Source organism: Coregonus lavaretus (genome assembly GCF_964263955.1).
Source record: "Coregonus lavaretus genome assembly, chromosome: 19".
Lineage (NCBI taxonomy): Eukaryota > Metazoa > Chordata > Actinopteri > Salmoniformes > Salmonidae > Coregonus > Coregonus lavaretus.
Genome location: NC_140006.1, coordinates 34,075,524 through 34,092,659, shown reverse-complemented (window position 1 = coordinate 34,092,659; position 17,136 = coordinate 34,075,524). Strand labels below are relative to the sequence as shown.

Here is a 17,136-nt window from a genome sequence, read left to right as displayed (position 1 = left end):
TGAGGCAGACGCTGATAATTTTTATATAGGAGACAAAAAAATACATATTACATTTATGTACTGCAGTTGACGTATTCGGACTAGCTTTGCTTAATGTCATTTACAGTTACAGTAACTGGCTTCACGAAAGGAGAATGCACTTCAGTGTTTCAACAAACAGCACTAGACTAACATTTAAAAAAACAAAACAAAACATTAAATTTAACTCAACATCAAAACTTGACATTAAACTTGACATAAAAATGGACCATTTTAAATAATAAAAAACAATGCAATATTAATGGAAATAACATTTTAAAACATACAAATCGGTAAGGCTAGCTTTCTTAGTACATTATTTGCTTCATATACAATTAAAACTCTCATGTACAGACACGCACGTCCTTAAAAGGTAGACTCTGCAATATGACATCATCATACACAGTGGGGCGACTTCCTGCTTCCAGTCATAAACAACAACAGAATTCAATATCTGCCCTTAGGAAGAGCCAATACGGTCAATCTCGGCAGAATTCAATTGTTTTGTTTATTTCTGTAAGCAGGAAGTGTACCCTGCTCTGTATGATGATGTCATATTGTGGACTCTACCTTTAATGTATTAAAGGTATTTCTCTCTTGACTTTGAGAGAGCTCCCATTCTTCATAATGTAGCGTAACATTTTAAGATGTTAGGACTTGACTTCTCTGTTTTCTATGCTTCATCTAGTGCAGAATTACTTAGGACCATCTCTGTGCACAATAATTGGCTGTGGTGAGGTCGTTATGACCCAAATTCCACAGTTTCCTGGGTGATGGCTTTGAACTCATAGTTTCCCCTTCCATCCATGTGCAGGTAGTACTGGAGAAGACAGAAATCACTGGTTAGAAGGTGTTCTTTCTTAAAGGCCCTCTTAGATATTTGGAATGTATTTTAATCTATATAAAATAAAATGCTCCTACAAAATAGATGTAAACAAGTAAACGCTCTTAGAATTAAAAAAAGGACAAAAGAACAGGGCTTTAGTATTCACCTGCATTATATTATTATATGCACAGTCATTTTATGTTTCATCATTTGGTGTGACAGGACTTACCTCATGGTGCTTCCACAAAGACTTCCTGTGAGAAACCGTGAACAACGTGATGCCCACCTGAGGAAAGGTAAATATGACATCCCATAAGCTACCATGCATCAGTTAGCTTGGTTCTTTTTCATTCCTCTTTCACAATGTGCACATAAATAAAATATTTTTCAATAATCATCAACATATTGACAAATGGTTGGGATATGGCAAAATCTTTGTACTTACATTGATGTACATTTTGTAAACTTGAATAAAAAAATTAAAAAGATTGACAAATGACCTATTTAATGTATAATCTGAATAATAGTCCAGTGTTGTATTTTACCGTCCTGCAGTGGCTGTAGATAAAGTCCTCCACATCTACACTCACAGCACTGGTGCACTCATCCAGGATGGCAAACTGGGGCTTATGGTAAAACAGACGGGCCATCTAGATACCAGAGAGATGAGATGAGATGTGTGTGTGAGAGAAGAGAAGAGAAGAGAAGAGGAGTCCAATCAATGAAAAGCTACCTTTACAGTGAGGGAAAAAAGTATTTGATCCCCTGCTGATTTTGTACGTTTGCCCACTGACAAAGAAATGATCAGTCTATAATTTTAATGGTAGGTTTATTTGAACAGTGAGAGACAGAATAACAACAAAAAAATCCAGAAAAACGCATGTCAAAAATGTTATAAATTGATTTGCATTTTAATGAGGGAAATAAGTATTTGACCCCCTCTCAATCAGAAAGATTTCTGGCTCCCAGGTGTCTTTTATACAGGTAACGAGCTGAGATTAGGAGCACACTCTTAAAGGAAGTGCTCCTAATCTCAGCTTGTTACCTGTATAAAAGACACCTGTCCACAGAAGCAATCAATCAAGACTCCAAACTCTCCACTATGGCCAAGACCAAAGAGCTCTCCAAGGATGTCAGGGACAAGATTGTAGACGTACACAAGGCTGGAATGGGCTACAAGACCATCGCCAAGCAGCTTGGTGAGAAGGTGACAACAGTTGGTGCAATTATTCGCAAATGGAAGAAACACAAAAGAACTGTCAATCTTTCTCGGCCTGGGGCTCCATGCAAGATCTCACCTCGTGGAGTTGCAATGATCATGAGAACGGTGAGGAATCAGCCCAGAACTACACGGGAGGATCTTGTCAATGATCTCAAGGCAGCTGGGACCATAGTCACCAAGAAAACAATTGGTAACACACTACGCCGTGAAGGACTGAAATCCTGCAGCGCCCGCAAGGTCCCCCTGCTCAAGAAAGCACATATACAGGGCCGTCTGAAGTTTGCCAATGAACATCTGAATGATTCAGATAACTGGGTGAAAGTGTTGTGGTCAGATGAGACCAAAATCGAGCTCTTTAGCATCAACTCAACTCGCCGTGTTTGGAGGAGGAGGAATGCTGCCTATGACCCTAAGAACACCATCCCCACCGTCAAACATGGAGGTAGAAACATTATGCTTTGGGGGTGTTTTTCTGCTAAGGGGACAGGACTACTTCACCGCATCAAAGGGACGATGGACGGGGCCATGTACCGTCAAATCTTGGGTGAGAACCTCCTTCCCTCAGCCAGGGCATTGTAAATGGGTCGTGGATTCTAGCACGACAATGACCCAAAACACACGGCCAAGACAACAAAGGAGTGGCTCAAGAAGAAGCACATTAAGGTCCTGGAGTGGCCTAGCCAGTCTCCAGACCTTAATCCCATAGAAAATCTGTGGAGGGAGCTGAAGGTTCGAGTTGCCAAACGTCAGCCTCGAAACCTTAATGACTTGGAGAAGATCTGCAAAGAGGAGTGGGACAAAATCCCTCCTGAGATGTGTGCAAACCTGGTGGCCAACTACAAGAAACGTCTGACCTCTGTGATTGCCAACAAGGGTTTTGCCACAAAGTACTAAGTCAAGTATTTGACCCCTCTGCAAAACATATTTCCCTCATTATAATGCAAATCAATTTATAACATTTTTGACATGCGTTTTTCTGGATTTTTTGTTTGTTATTCTGTCTCTCACTGTTCAAATAAACCTACCATTAAAATTATAGACTGATCATTTCTTTGTCAGTGGGCAAACGTACAAAATCAGCAGGGGATCAAATACTTTTTTACAGCTGTATGTGCTTGGAAAATGGTCTTAAAAGTCATGGCAACATAAATGGAGTGCAGTGCTATGCAGCTAGCAGAATTAGTCTGGCATAGAAAGAGACAAAACAACTACATGTGTCTTCACTATTCACTGTTGTTTTCTTTAGGAAATGAGCAGTGACTTACAGCCATCCTCTGTTTCTCTCCTCCACTGAGGACGTCCATCCAGTCCTGGACGGTGTCCCAGCTGCCCTCCCTCTCCAGGATGTGACCAAGCTGGACGTTGTCCAGGTACTCCTTCAGCACCTGTTGCCCAGCAGAACACACACACACACAGAAACGGAGAGACGCACAGATACGTACAAAAACGCCAGCATACCACACTGTCAGCAAACAGCGTGCATAGCTTAGTGCTATCCTCTGACATACCACATCCTACTGACAGAGGCCATGTACAGCACACTTGAGAAGCATTACAAATCATTGGTCAAAAAAAGGGCTGCTGTGATTGGATATATGGTATAGTAAAGAGCTGATGTGTTTGGATATACACTACCAGTCAAAAGTTTGGACACACCTACTCATTCAAGGGTTTTCTTTATTTTTACATTGTAGAATAATAGTGAAGACATAAAACTATGAAATAACACATATGGAATCATGTAGTAACCAAAAAAGTGTTAAACAAATCAAAATATATTTTATATTTGAGATTCTTCAAATAGCCACCCTTTGCCTTGATGACAGCTTTGCACACGCTTGGCATTCTCTCAACCAGCTTCATGAGGTAGTCACCTGGAATGCATTTTAATTAACAGGTGTGCCTTCTTAAATGTTAATTTGTGGAATTTCTTTCCTTCTTAATATGTTTGAGCCAATCAGTTGTGTTGTGACAAGGTAGGAGGGGGGGTATACAGAAGATAGCCCTATTTGGTAAAAGACCAAGTCCATATTATGGCAAGAACAGCTCAAATAAGCAAAGAGAAACTACTGTCCATCATTACTTTAAGACATGAAGGTCAGTCAATACAGTATATTTCAAGAACTTTGAAAGTTTCTTCAAGTGCTGTGGCAAAAACCATTAAGCACTATGATGAAACTGGCTCTCATGAGGACCGCCACAGGAATGGAAGACTCAGAGTTACCTCTGCTGCAGAGGATAAGTTCATTAGAGTTACCAGCCTCAGAAATTGCAGCCCAAATAAATGCTTCACAGAGTTCAAGTAACAGACACATCTCAACATCAACTGTTCAGAGGAGACTGTGTGAATCAGGCCTTCATGGTCGAATTGCTGTAAAGAAACCACTACTAAAGGACACCAATAATAATAAGAGACTTGCTTGGGCCAAGAAACATGAGCAATGGACATTAAACCGGTGGAAATTTGTCATTTGGTCTGGAGCCAAATTTGAGATTTTTGGTTCCAACCGCTGTGTCTTTGTGAGATGCGGTGTGGGTGAACGGATGATCTCCTCGTGTATTTCCCACCGTAAAGCATGGAGGAGGAGGTGTTATGTGTGGGGGTGCTTTACTTGTGACACTGTCTGTGATTTATCTAGAATTCAAGGCACACTTAACCAGCATGGCTACCACAGCATTCTGCAGCGATACGCCATCCCATCTGGTTTGGGCTTAGTGGGACTATCATTTGTTTTTCAACAGGACAATGACCCAACACACCTCCTGGCTGTGTAAGGGCTATTTTACCATGGAGGAGAGTGATGAGTGCTGCATCAGATTACGTGGCCTCCACAATCCCCCGTCCTCAACCCAATTGAGATGGTTTGGGATGAGTCGGGCCGGAGAGTGAAGGAAAAGCAGCCAACAAGTGCTCAGCATATGTGGGAACTCCTTCAAGACTGTTGGAAAAGCATTCCAGGTGAAGCTGGTTGAGAGAATGCCAAGAGTGTGCAAAGCTGTCATCAATATAAAGGGTGGCTACTTCGAAGATTCTAAAATATAAAATATATTTTGATCTGTTTAACACTTTTTTGGTTACTATATGATTCCATTTGTGTTATTTCATAGTTTTGATGTCTTCACTATTATTCTACAATGTAGAAAATAGTAAAAATAAAGAAAAACCCTTGAATGAGTAGGTGTGTCCACATTTCTGACTGGTAGTGTACATGTATGGTCCAGTAAAGGGCTGCTATGATTGGATAGTTAGGCTACCTTATCAAAGGTGCCCTTCCTCCTCTGGTCCTCCACTGTATCTGGGTAGATCACCTGATCCCTCAGAGAGCCCAGGGTCATGTATGGCCTCTGGGGAACATAGAAGAGCTTCCCTCGCTCAGGTTTGGTGAGACGGCCACCAAACAGAGGCCAGAGCTGAGAAACAGACACATCCATTACTACTCATGAATGTAAAACAGTAAAACACTACAGCAACATAACAGGCTTTTTCAGCAATTGTTGATTCCTCATACCTCTCCCAGGACTCTGAAGAGTGAGCTCTTCCCACAGCCGTTGGGGCCACACACCAAGACGTTTGTCCCTGATGTCACCTTAGGTTAGCAGGGGATGGGAAGGCACAGTTCAGCCGTCTGCACTTCCAGATTAAACAGTCCCTCAACCTTCATCATAAGTCTAGTCTTTAGATTTCATGAATTTTATAAATTGGTTCAGTACGGAGTTGCTCCTAGGTGGTATTGAGATACTCACCTCAAAGCTGAGGTCTTTGATAAGAATATCCCCATTGGGCGTTGCAAGAGGTGTATGCTCAAACCTGAGACACAAGTACAACATCAAACCAGGTAGTACCTACTTTCATTAAGCATGTTAATCATGTTTATTGTATTGCTATAATACATGTATCTGTCAGATACATACTTAATAATCTTGTCTTTGTGGATGATTTCACCACTTCCTGGGACCAAGGTGATTCTATCTTGTAATTCACCATCTGAAAATGTGACAAAGAAAAAAATCACAAAAGCAATCATCTCGCACATAAACTAGTAAAATGTTATCCTGTTCCTGTGTTAGACTACTGCCACATGAGACTGCTATCTAACAACAATATCAGCATCAATACATTATCAGGGAACATGCAGCGGGCACCTCTGCCTCCCTGCTGAGAGACCATGGTCCTCTCGTATTTCCCAGAGTTCAGCTCTTTCAGGACTTTAATGATCTCGGTGATGCGAGCTGTGAACCTGTAGGGGGACAGCAGGAGTCAGTGAGGAGGGGGACAGAAAGAGTCAGTGAGGAGGGGGACAGCAAGAGTCAGTGAGGAGGGGGACAGCAAGAGTCAGTGAGGAGGGGGACAGCAAGAGTCAGTGAGGAGGGGGACAGCAAGAGTCAGTGAGGAGGGGACAGCAGGAGTCAGTGAGGAGGGGACAGCAGATGGAGGGAAAGAAGAACAAGTGGAGTGATCTGAGACCATTAAACCATTAACCCAATGAACAATTGAACCAACAAACCAATGAACCACTGAACTAGTCCCAGATCTGTTTGTGCTCTTACCTACTCCATTGCTGTCTTTACCAAGCCAAACAGTCTGGCCTCACAACAATCTTCAAATATGAACAATAATGAGCTTGAGGAGAACAGAGGATTGGATCCTAATTCGATAACCCCCACAACTACCCTCCAATCGCAAGGGTTATGCAAATATTGGAACTCTATTGCAATAACTGACAGAGATAGCATGATAGCGCTAACAAACTGGCATTCAGGCTACCAGTGCACCACCGAACCAGTTGAACCAATTGTGTGATAAGAGCATTGTGTATGACTGACCCTGAGAGCCTGCTCATCTCTCTGCCAGCCAGGACGATCCTGCCCAGGGCCTGAGACATGCTCAGCAACATACGCCCACTCTGGTAATAGTCCTGGAGGAGAAAGAGAGGGAGAGAGGGGAGACAGGGAAGTTAGGATCTGAACCATACAGAACACACACACACTCTTTGTCTCTCCTCACCTCTAGCAGCTCAGCGTGGGTACTGTGTAGGTGGCGTGGGTGGGTACGGTTCAGGAACGGCCTGCTCACCACCAGGTACCCCACAACAGTGGCAATGTCTACAGAGGTGGGAAAACCACAAGTATTTAATTCAGCTATAAACCACATCAGATGAGAGTATGAATAAAGTAATTAACAAACTTCAAATCAAAGAGTATTCTCACACTTTGCAATGACGCTGTCCACGAAACCAGTTGAAAAGCGGAAGAAAATGAAATTGTGCAAATGATCCACCTATGGGAGAGAATGTAACGTAAGACATTGATATGCATTGTAGTACAGATCCTCTGTGATACCATAGTACGGGTGATTTTATTTGGCCCCCAAAGTTTTCTGAGCATAAAAGACAAACCCCTAGCAAATCAGCTCCAAGTGATTTTAATTTAGGAAATCTGTAGACAAGTATTCCCACGCATAATAGAGAGATATATGTGATCGTATGCAAATGTAAGTACGGTTTGAAATTATTATGTTTTAGTCAAATGTTATATCTGTTTGGGCTTCTTGTGGTCAATTTGCCATCGACAAATTATTTGTAATTATGTTCCTGCCTCCTGAACATCCGCCCAAGAAAAAAATTGTCAGGCGGGTGAATCTAGTTGATGATCCCTGCCATAGTAAGTCAACTACCGCCACTGATAGATTTAAAGCCCCAAACCCTCTCACCAGTTTCTGGAAGGTGGAGTGAATGGTCTGTTTTTCCCTCAGGTTTCCATTGTAGAAGGCAATTTCTTCACTGTGGGAAACAAAACATTAAACCAGTTATTTTCACAGTGGAAAAAGAACATGAAACAGAAATTCTTTGTCTTAAAAAGGAGAAGAGAGGAACAGTAGTAAGGATAGATGTGCGACCCGACTGACCTGTTGGTGATGAGGCGTGAGTTGACGAATCGGTACTCTCCCTCGTATCTCTGCTCCATCACCGTCATCTTGCCGATGGGCCTCCGCAGACGTGTCAGGATGAGCCCAGAGAACACCAGGTAGCCTATCATACAGGCAGGACCCTGAGGGGAAAGAGGAGAGTAGAGTAGAAACTCTATTCTACTGTGCGGATGCATTGGGGATTAACATTTTCATTCTTTCAATTGAAACTACATATAAGCCTAAATGTAGGACAATTCCAGAGATCCATAGAAGGCTACATTAGACAAAGCAAGACTCACCTGTGGCCCGATGGCCGAGGTCAACTTGAAGATGTACAGACCAATGTCCAATAGAGGCTAAAGGAAGAGACAAAACCTGTTTGATTATCATCCCAGGTTCAGTGTACTGTCAATAGCAGTAGATTGTATCAGGCTTTGAGCCGCATTAGTTGTCTCTACAACAGAGGTATTTTTTAATAGCCTGGTTGAACCAGACTGAATTCTGAACTCAGCATTGTTTCATTTGAGTGCAGAATTTGGTCTAGTATAACCAGGCTATTTAAGTGCAGGTTACCTTGCTGATGTTGGAGTAGAGGTCCACCACACTGTTACAAAACTTCTCCACGTCCTGGGTCAACAGCTGGTCAGGGTTACCGATGCGGTTGTCCAGGTTACCAATCTTATAGTATGTGTAACCTCTGGAGAGGAGATGTGGGATGGGAGGATGGTGTGGTGAAAACATGAAACAGGGTTTGGCAGGTGTTTTATGTATTTTCTATCACTTTGAGTTTATGAAGTCATTGTTCCTTACACCATTGTAACAGGGTCACTACACTGTAAGTAGTGGGGCTAGGACATTTGTAAAATGAAATCTGATCAAGGGAAAAATCATTTCAAACTACCTCTATTGCTAAAGGCTAATCCACTGAGGTATATATGAACTAGAGACAGCGTCCAAAATGGACGCTTGTTGTTTTCAGCGTAATCTACTTAAGTTTGCATTCGCTGTTTCGTAGTTGCTGCCATCTTTCTATATCCGTTTTTACTGGGACGACAACGCCTGCGCACTGGACAGACAGCAGTACCGCGCGAACATGCTCCGGGAACTCTGCCAGAGAGTGCCATGCACGTGGACGGCTACACAAACCAAACGGCACGTCGATGGCCAGCATGAATTAAATGTTTTCGTATCTTCGGCTGTGAGTGATGAAAAAGAAAAAAATAGGCCTCAGCGCCAATTATTTGAATATTTCAATGGTAGTTTCGTGCACAAAGGTGAGGACTTAAGTGTCTTATTAGGAATTTTCAAATGTGACTTCTCTATGGGGCTGTCTATGGGAATTGCCTTTCTGGGCCAGACTTCAGTTAAACTACAATACCGATGCTGTCCTCTGGGCACAGCCGAAAGCGTGCTTCCAGTCCGGAACCCTGGGACCTTGGGCTAATCTTGTCACCCAGAACCAAATCTCCCGCTACGTGATTTGGGTTAGATGTAAATGTTAACGTCTGTCACGAGACCAGCTAAGGGCAGACAGACAGATGTTCTCTTGATCTCTCAGAACTAATATTCTGCAAGAAGTAGGCTTGGGAATGAGTGATCAGCAGGACTTACTGCAGGTACTCATCATAGAGGTGCTTGGTGAGTCGAACCCGGCAACAGAGCTTCAGTTCATTCAGACCCAGCTTGAGGAAGTTGTTAACCAGTGAGATCTGAAACAGGCAAACGGGCCATAATAGCAGTCTCATTTAAAAGCAGTGCATGACATTTTATGGTGCGAGTATACCACTCAATGGAATTTATGCACTGAGTAAATAATCATAAACACCTCATAAAACCTCTAATAAATATAGGCCAGGGATCACCAGTCTGTTAGTTATCAGGCAGTTTTAGTATTGACAAAAAAATACAAACAAACGCTCTCCCAATTGGGCACAATTCTAATCCTAACGTAAACCACCATTCCCAAATCATGAGGTTAACTGTTTTCAAGTTCATTAGCTTATTATCAAATATACTGTATTGAGAAAGTGTAATGTGTAGAATTACGCATTATAATTTTGTTTTAATATACGGGTGGTAGAGACAATTAAGACAACAAATTAACCACAAAAATAGAAGTAGGAAAGTTGCACTTACAAATGGCATGACTTTTATAAAGTTGAACAAGAGTCTCTTGAAATCTTTTGTTGAACGACCAATAATTGCACTGCAAACCAACATGCACAAAGTGAACACACACTCACAATGTCACATACAGGGCAAAAAGTGGGGTCATTCTACATTGTAAACCAAAGGTGTGTGTTTTTTTCAGTGTTTTTTAGCGTCCAGAAAACCCAACACTGGAAGAGCTGGATTGTCCGCACCTTAAAGAGCCACTGAACACGCCGATTGGCACGGGTTTTTCTCTCATTCGAAAAACAAGATTTCAGTCTTGGAGGTGTGTTTCCTGACCGATTCCGCGTTTGGTTAATGATGTTTGTCCCCCATGAGACACTGTACTCGGAAGCCTATTTGACTTCCTCAAAATCCCTAGAATGAACCTAAGATAAAAATAATTATACATTTCTTGAGTTAACGTTTTTGCCGAGGATGTTTTAGTTGCGCAATTTTACATCTAACTATGGTGCTTGGTGCAGTATTTCTCAAGTAAAAAAATGCACAACGTGTTGTCTTATGTAAACAGTCGGAGCTGCTGAGCAGGTCTGCCTCACTGTCTATTCTATTGTATAGAGAGCAATCACCGCAGCTGTTCACCCCATGTTAGTGGGCAAATGGACATCGTCAAATCAAAACCCAACCTTTATTAACCCGCTGTGACGCACAGATGTTACAAACTCCGTTTTAGATGAGATTGACTTTATGACCTAAATTATCCTATTTACACTTTGTAGTCTAGAATACCCGCTTCTGACTCTGACACATTTTTTTATTTTTTATTTTACCTTTATTTAACTAGGCAAGTCAGTTAAGAACAAATTATTATTTACAATGACGGCCTACACCGGCCAAACCCGGACGACGCTGGGCCAATTGTGCACCACCTTATGGGACTCCTAATCACGTCCGGTTGAGCTACAGCCTGGAATCAAACCAGGGGGTCTGTAGTGACGCCTCAAGCACTGAGATGCAGTGCCTTAGACCGCTGCGCCACTCGGGAGCCCAATAGGCCGTTATCAAAGGGATTAGTTGCTTTTTAAAGGCAGTCGCTCTTTAAACTGACCCAGCTAGCTGGGTGAGAGTGAGTCACTGGATTTTGCGAAAGGCTATCACCAGTACTCTGATCAATTACTGAACAGTGGAAAAAGCCACTGGTGAAAGGTGAACACAGCAGGATGAGGAGTGCAAAATAAGATTTAAAAATAATAATAATAAGTCTCATTAATAAGTTGGCCCAGTCTAGTCCTGTAGGGCTGCCAGGATCAATTTTTCCACCCCAAACACAAAATAAAACCCACTCTAGAAAATAACCAGGATTATGTTAATAACTGACTAGAAGGTAGGCTAAATACAGTATTTCAAATATTTGCAAGCCCGCAATCCTTCAAGACCAGTGATGCCCACAAATGCAATTAAACCACAACAACAATGCACAAGTGAGTTCATAAGCACTTAATCATATTCTGCTTCCAGGCACCCCAAGCAACACAAAGTAATCCATGCAAATGTAGCACTGGACACTAGTTTACCCCCGGTATGGCAGCAATATAGTAATAAAAGTGCTTCTTGAAAATATTGACATCTCTGCTAATGATTCCACTGTGGAGGAATTAAGAGGAGATGATTACAACCTGTCAAATATGATAAGTAACAATAATTCTGCAAAGCTATGTTGAAGTTGCTGCTGGCAATGTCGCTGGTGAGAACTTTAATGTTGGTGTGCTAGGGTTTTCTATGGAGTCCAACCTCTAGGCCTGGGCGATATGGCCTAAAAATCATATCTTGATTTATTCAAACTTATGGGCGATTCACGATATACATCTTTATTTTATTTTTTTACGCTTTCTCTTAATAAACTTTGTTGAAGAATTAAAGGTCAATACACTGCATTTCAAACAGTCAGGTCAGAAATAATCGAATTAATTCAGGGCTTGTAAAATTATATACCTAGGCTAAATATACGCCTTCCACAACCATAAGACCACTAATCATTTTATTATTTTAGTTTAACCTGCTTTTGTTGCAATAACCACTGATCTGGCTTTCAAGTCTGTCTATGAAGATGCAATTTTTGTTACAGATATCACCGGAACCATGCACAATGCACATCCGCTAATAATGACTAACTTCTTGTAGGTCTCATGAACAATCTCTGAAGCACAAGCCCACGTGCTAGTGAGTAGCCAGCTAATCTTTATATTTCAAGTCTAGCCAACTTGGATCTATTTGCTTGCTAACAAGGAAGAACAATTGAACTGTTATGACCCTCCTGTCCATCTTAAACTGTTTGAACAACATAGCCTGTTCACTTTGTTTAGATATTGAAATCAAGTGGCCTACCTAGATAAGATTATTTATCAGAATGAGAACGTGTTGCCAAATCCTTATATAAATGCGTATTTTTATGCTCATTGCACATTCATAAAACACAGACTAGACAGCTAGCACAACAGTCTGTGGCTAAAATGCTGCTAGCGGTACGTGGTACTGCAATGCCGCACACGACAGAAACTGAGCATTCATTTTCCACAACATGTTCATTGATACTCTCGTTTTAGTAGGGTCTGCTCTGTTCTACATTTTGGGAGTTGAGATACATTTACATTTACATTTTAGTCATTTAGCAGACGCTCTTATCCAGAGCGACTTACAGTTAGTGAGTGCATACATTATTTTATTACTGGAATCGAACCCACAACCCTGGCGTTGCAAACGCCATGCTCTACCAACTGAGCTACATCCCTGCCGGCCATTCCCTCCCCTACCCTGGACGACGCTGGGCCAATTGTGCGCCGCCTCAGATAAAAAGGGTATCGTTAGAAAGGTTAAGTTCTCCTCTACTACAGTAAAATAATGTCTCTAAGCATTTCGGTGTCCATACGACCGATTCTGTTGGACCAAACCTTAAATGCAAATACTGAGTTTAAACTGCTTGTTGTCAGGGAGAAGTTATCTTTCGTCTTTGTTGTTGTGGGTGGCAGGGGGAGGGTATTGGTGTCTGTGTGCGAGTGGGAAGGTGCACAGTGCACACAGCACAGGAGTGAAGGAGACGAGACCAAAAAGACATAACACTCATAAAAACGAACACAAAATAAAAACCTAGATTCTTGCGATACAGGCATTTGGAACATCGAGCCAAAACATTAATTTCAATTAATTAGACATATCTCCCAGCCCTACCTACCTCTCGATCATGGTGCCATTCTGGATCATCCACACATCACAGTAGGTTCTGGCCACCAGCATGGCAGCGATGAGGAGACAGTATCCTGACTGGGGAGCAGTAGATTACAAGAAATAGGTCAACACAAGAGATTGGGAGATCTGTTGAGATGTTAAACAATACACTTCCTTACATTAAGTGAAATGTAATTCCAATCAAGATGAAAATGTTGGAGTGCATTCAAAGTCATCAAGTTTGTAGAAGAGCTCATACCTCTTTGCAGAACACTCCAGGAACCATGATCTTCACTATCTTCAGGATACGTGCAAAGAACACCTTGTCCACCACCGTCCTTTCCTTCTTGGCCTCCTGCCACACATCATACCAAACATTAACACAGATTAATGAGATAAATAAACCACATCAAATCTCACCAGCTCAGTCCTACTTGTTATTATGGTAAAGGCATGTGGATATTGACATTATTGCCAAAATGTTGTCCCTGGGTGTGGTAAGACAGGGGTTCCCAAACTTTTTCACTCTGGGCCCCCCTTCCAGCATTGGGTAAGATCCCGTGCCCCCTATTTCTATGGGCACAAGCACTGTTCATGACACAAACTGTTCTCATCCCTCTTGTTGGTGGAAAGACTTTTGCAGGTTTCAAGCTTATTTCCTGCAATTCTACACAATTTGTCATGGGGTGCAAAGAACATTTTGCAGTTTTAAAGCACATTTTGAAGCAATTCTATACATTTTGGCATATGTATTCATGTGATATTTGAGTAACAAAAAAATTACAACAAATCTATGGGCTAAAAAACCTAAATGAAAAACGTTAGCTGACATGGGCTAGCTGATCTGGACATTTCTGACAAGTTATAAATAGCTCTCTAAGGTATGCAATGACTAACATGACAAGAGGAACTTATGACGCACTACCCAATTATGAAATAGCACCTTGTGCATTCTACTATTACAACTTTCAAGAGTAAGTTTAAAGCCGGACTGAGTTCATATACAGTGGGGAGAACAAGTATTTGATACACTGCCGATTTTGCAGGTTTTCATACTTACAAAGCATGTAGAGGTCTGTAATTTTTATCAGAGGTACACTTCAACTGTGAGAGACGGAATCTAAAACAAAAATCCAGAAAATCACATTGTATGATTTTTAAGTAATTAATTTGCATTTTATTGCATGACATAAGTATTTGATCACCTACCAACCAGTAAGAATTCCGGCTCTCACAGACCTGTTAGTTTTTCTTTAAAAAGCCCTCCTGTTCTCCACTCATTACCTGTATTAACTGCACCTGTTTGAACTCGTTACCTGTATAAAAGACACCTGTCCACACACTCAATCAAACAGACTCCAACCTCTCCACAATGGCCAAGACCAGAGAGCTGTGTAAGGACATCAGGGATAAAATTGTAAACCTGCACAAGGCTGGGAAGGGCTACAGGACAATAGGCAAGCAGCTTGGTGAGAAGGCAACAACTGTTGGCACAATTATTAGAAAATGGAAGAAGTTCAAGATGACGGTCAATCACCCTCGGTCTGGGGCTCCATGCAAGATCTCACCTCGTGGGGCATCAATGATCATGAGGAAGGTGAGGGATTAGCCCAGAACTACACGGCAGGACCTGGTCAATGACCTGAAGAGAGCTGGGACCACAGTCTCAAAGAAAACCATTAGTAACACACTACGCCATCATGGATTAAAATCCTGCAGCGCACGCAAGGTCCCCCTGCTCAAGCCAGTGCATGTCCAGGCCCGTCTGAAGTTTGCCAATGACCATCTGGATGATCCAGAGGAGGAATGGGAGAAGGTCATGTGGTCTGATGAGACAAAAATAGAGCTTTTTGGTCTAAACTCCACTCGCCGTGTTTGGAGGAAGAAGAAGGATGAGTACAACCCCAAGAACTCCATCCCAACCGTGAAGCATGGAGGTGGAAAAATCATTCTTTGGAGATGCTTTTCTGCAAAGGGGACAAGACGACTGCACCGTATTGAGGGGAGGATGGATGGGGCCATGTATCGCGAGATCTTAGCCAACAACCTCCTTCCCTCAGTAACAGCATTGAAGATGGGTCGTGGCTGGGTCTTCCAGCATGACAACGACCCGAAACACACAGCCAGGGCAACTAATGAGTGGCTCCGTAAGAAGCATCTCAAGGTCCTGGAGTGGCCTAGCCAGTCTCCAGACCTGAACCCAATAGAAATCTTTGGAGGGAGCCGAAAGTCTATTTCCCAGCGACAGCCCCGAAACCTGAAGGATCTGGAGAAGGTCTGTATGGAGGAGTGGGCCAAAATCCCTGCTGCAGTGTGCGCAAACCTGGTCAAGACCTACAGGAAACATATGATCTCTGTAATTGCAAACATAGGTTTCTGTACCAAATATTAAGTTCTGCTTTTCTGATGTATCAAATACTTATGTCATGCAATAAAAGGCAAATGAATTACTTAAAAATCATACAATATGATTTTCTGGATTTTTGTTTTAGATTCCATCTCTCACAGTTGAAGTGTACCTATAATAAAAATTACAGACCTCTACATGCTTTGTAAGTAGGAAAACCTGCAAAATTGGCAGTGTATCAAATACTTGTTCTCCCCACTGTGTGTATATATAAAACCCTGCGCCCCTCCCCCCACATAGTTTGGGAACCACTGTGGTAAGAGAGAGTGATTTCAACATTGAGTGTGGTAAGAATCTTACAACTCAGTAGTTAGTAACATTTCTTGGATACAAACACTTACATCTTTGCTCAAATGTAGTTCTGATGATCTTTTCACCCTAAACATAAAACAGGAATGAAGCCAATCTATGGTAGCCAAAGACACACAGCAAACGTAGATTACTTTGTTAGTTAGACCTTGCAATCCTGACAACCCAGCTATAACGGGCAATGCAATTATATCCCCTACCACCTCTGTGAGTATCAGTAGAGAAAATTAACTCCATAAACTACTACCTACCTAAAATAGTGTTAAAATAACATAACAGAAAGCTCTGGTTCAACGTCATCATACTGCAACTAGTCAGTTACAAATGTTGTATGACAAATGCAGCGTTTAAAACAATTGGGAACTCGGACATCTCCGACTTCAGTGCGTTCAAAACAACTGGGAACTTTGGAAAAAACTATCTCCGACTGAGGAAATCGTTTAGAACGGTCATCCAACTCGGAATTCCACCTCGGGAACTCGCGCCTGTTTTTAGAGCTCCGACTTTCCGACCTGAAGATCACTGACGTCATGATTTGATCTCGTATTTTTCCCGACTTCCCAGTTGTTGTGAACGCAGCATTACTAGCTAGCCAATGTTGGCTACATCAGTTTAGCATTATGATGGTCGTCACCAAGCTAATCTTACTTTAGCTACGAAATAGTTGTCAAGCTTAACTTAGCTACCCATTTATCTTGGCAGCATGTCTTTTCCTCTTGAGAAGATACAAGGCAACAATTGTGGCGCCTGCTATAGAGCAGTTCTTAGCTGTCAAGTATTTACTGATCGCCGCCATGTTTCCATCTGTCGACCGACCAAGGAAGTAACGAGATGCATGCTGGGGTAGCTACTAGCTACCTGGCTGGCGTGCTAGCAAAATGAGCTATATGGTGCGACATTTCAGTACATCAGAGCAATGCAATGCAAATATTGTATGAATAAACTGTTTAAGCCAAGGACAAAAAAGTAAACATGTCCTTTATCTGCTATAAATCATGCTAGCTATGTGTGTCAACATTGCATTTTTCACTTTTGTTTTCATTTCAAACTCAGCGACATTTGGCAGCAGGAGAAAGCCGGAAGCCAATCCTTCAAATTAAAAGTAGGAAGGA

General features: G+C 42.0%; 1 protein-coding gene across 2 annotated transcripts; it reads right to left on the bottom strand.

Moving 5' to 3' along the window:
* Positions 1-16,843, bottom strand: LOC311147259 (ATP-binding cassette sub-family D member 3-like). 2 transcript variants are annotated; one of them, XM_084183928.1, is made up of 22 exons: positions 16,711-16,843; positions 16,057-16,093; positions 13,568-13,663; positions 13,316-13,404; positions 10,111-10,180; positions 9,586-9,683; positions 8,548-8,671; positions 8,274-8,330; positions 7,972-8,114; positions 7,777-7,846; positions 7,275-7,344; positions 7,072-7,169; positions 6,891-6,982; positions 6,210-6,304; positions 5,979-6,051; positions 5,811-5,874; positions 5,576-5,653; positions 5,322-5,477; positions 3,332-3,451; positions 1,390-1,494; positions 1,074-1,130; positions 1-838 (listed from the first exon to the last, which is right to left on the bottom strand). In XM_084183928.1, the coding sequence occupies exons 1-22, from the start codon at positions 16,818-16,820 to the stop codon at positions 761-763; spliced, it is 1,980 nt and encodes a 659-aa protein (XP_084040054.1). In that variant the 5' UTR covers positions 16,821-16,843; the 3' UTR covers positions 1-760. The 2 variants fall into 2 exon arrangements, with proteins under 2 accessions (XP_084040054.1, XP_084040055.1); XM_084183929.1 differs by lacking the exons at positions 9,586-9,683; positions 10,111-10,180 and having other exon boundaries at positions 16,711-16,827.
* Positions 16,844-17,136: the final 293 nt, after the last annotated feature.

Excerpts from the sequence above, each read along its gene's own strand:
- LOC311147259 (XM_084183928.1), bottom strand. The coding sequence starts at position 16,820 with ATGGCGGCGATCAGTAAATACTTGACAGCTAAGAACTGCTCTATAGCA. Across the intron at positions 16,094-16,710 it reads CATGCTGCCAAGATAAATGG|GGTGAAAAGATCATCAGAAC; the intron begins GTAGCTAAGTTA and ends TTTTATGTTTAG. Across the intron at positions 7,170-7,274 it reads GGACAGCGTCATTGCAAAGT|ACATTGCCACTGTTGTGGGG; the intron begins GTGAGAATACTC and ends CCACCTCTGTAG.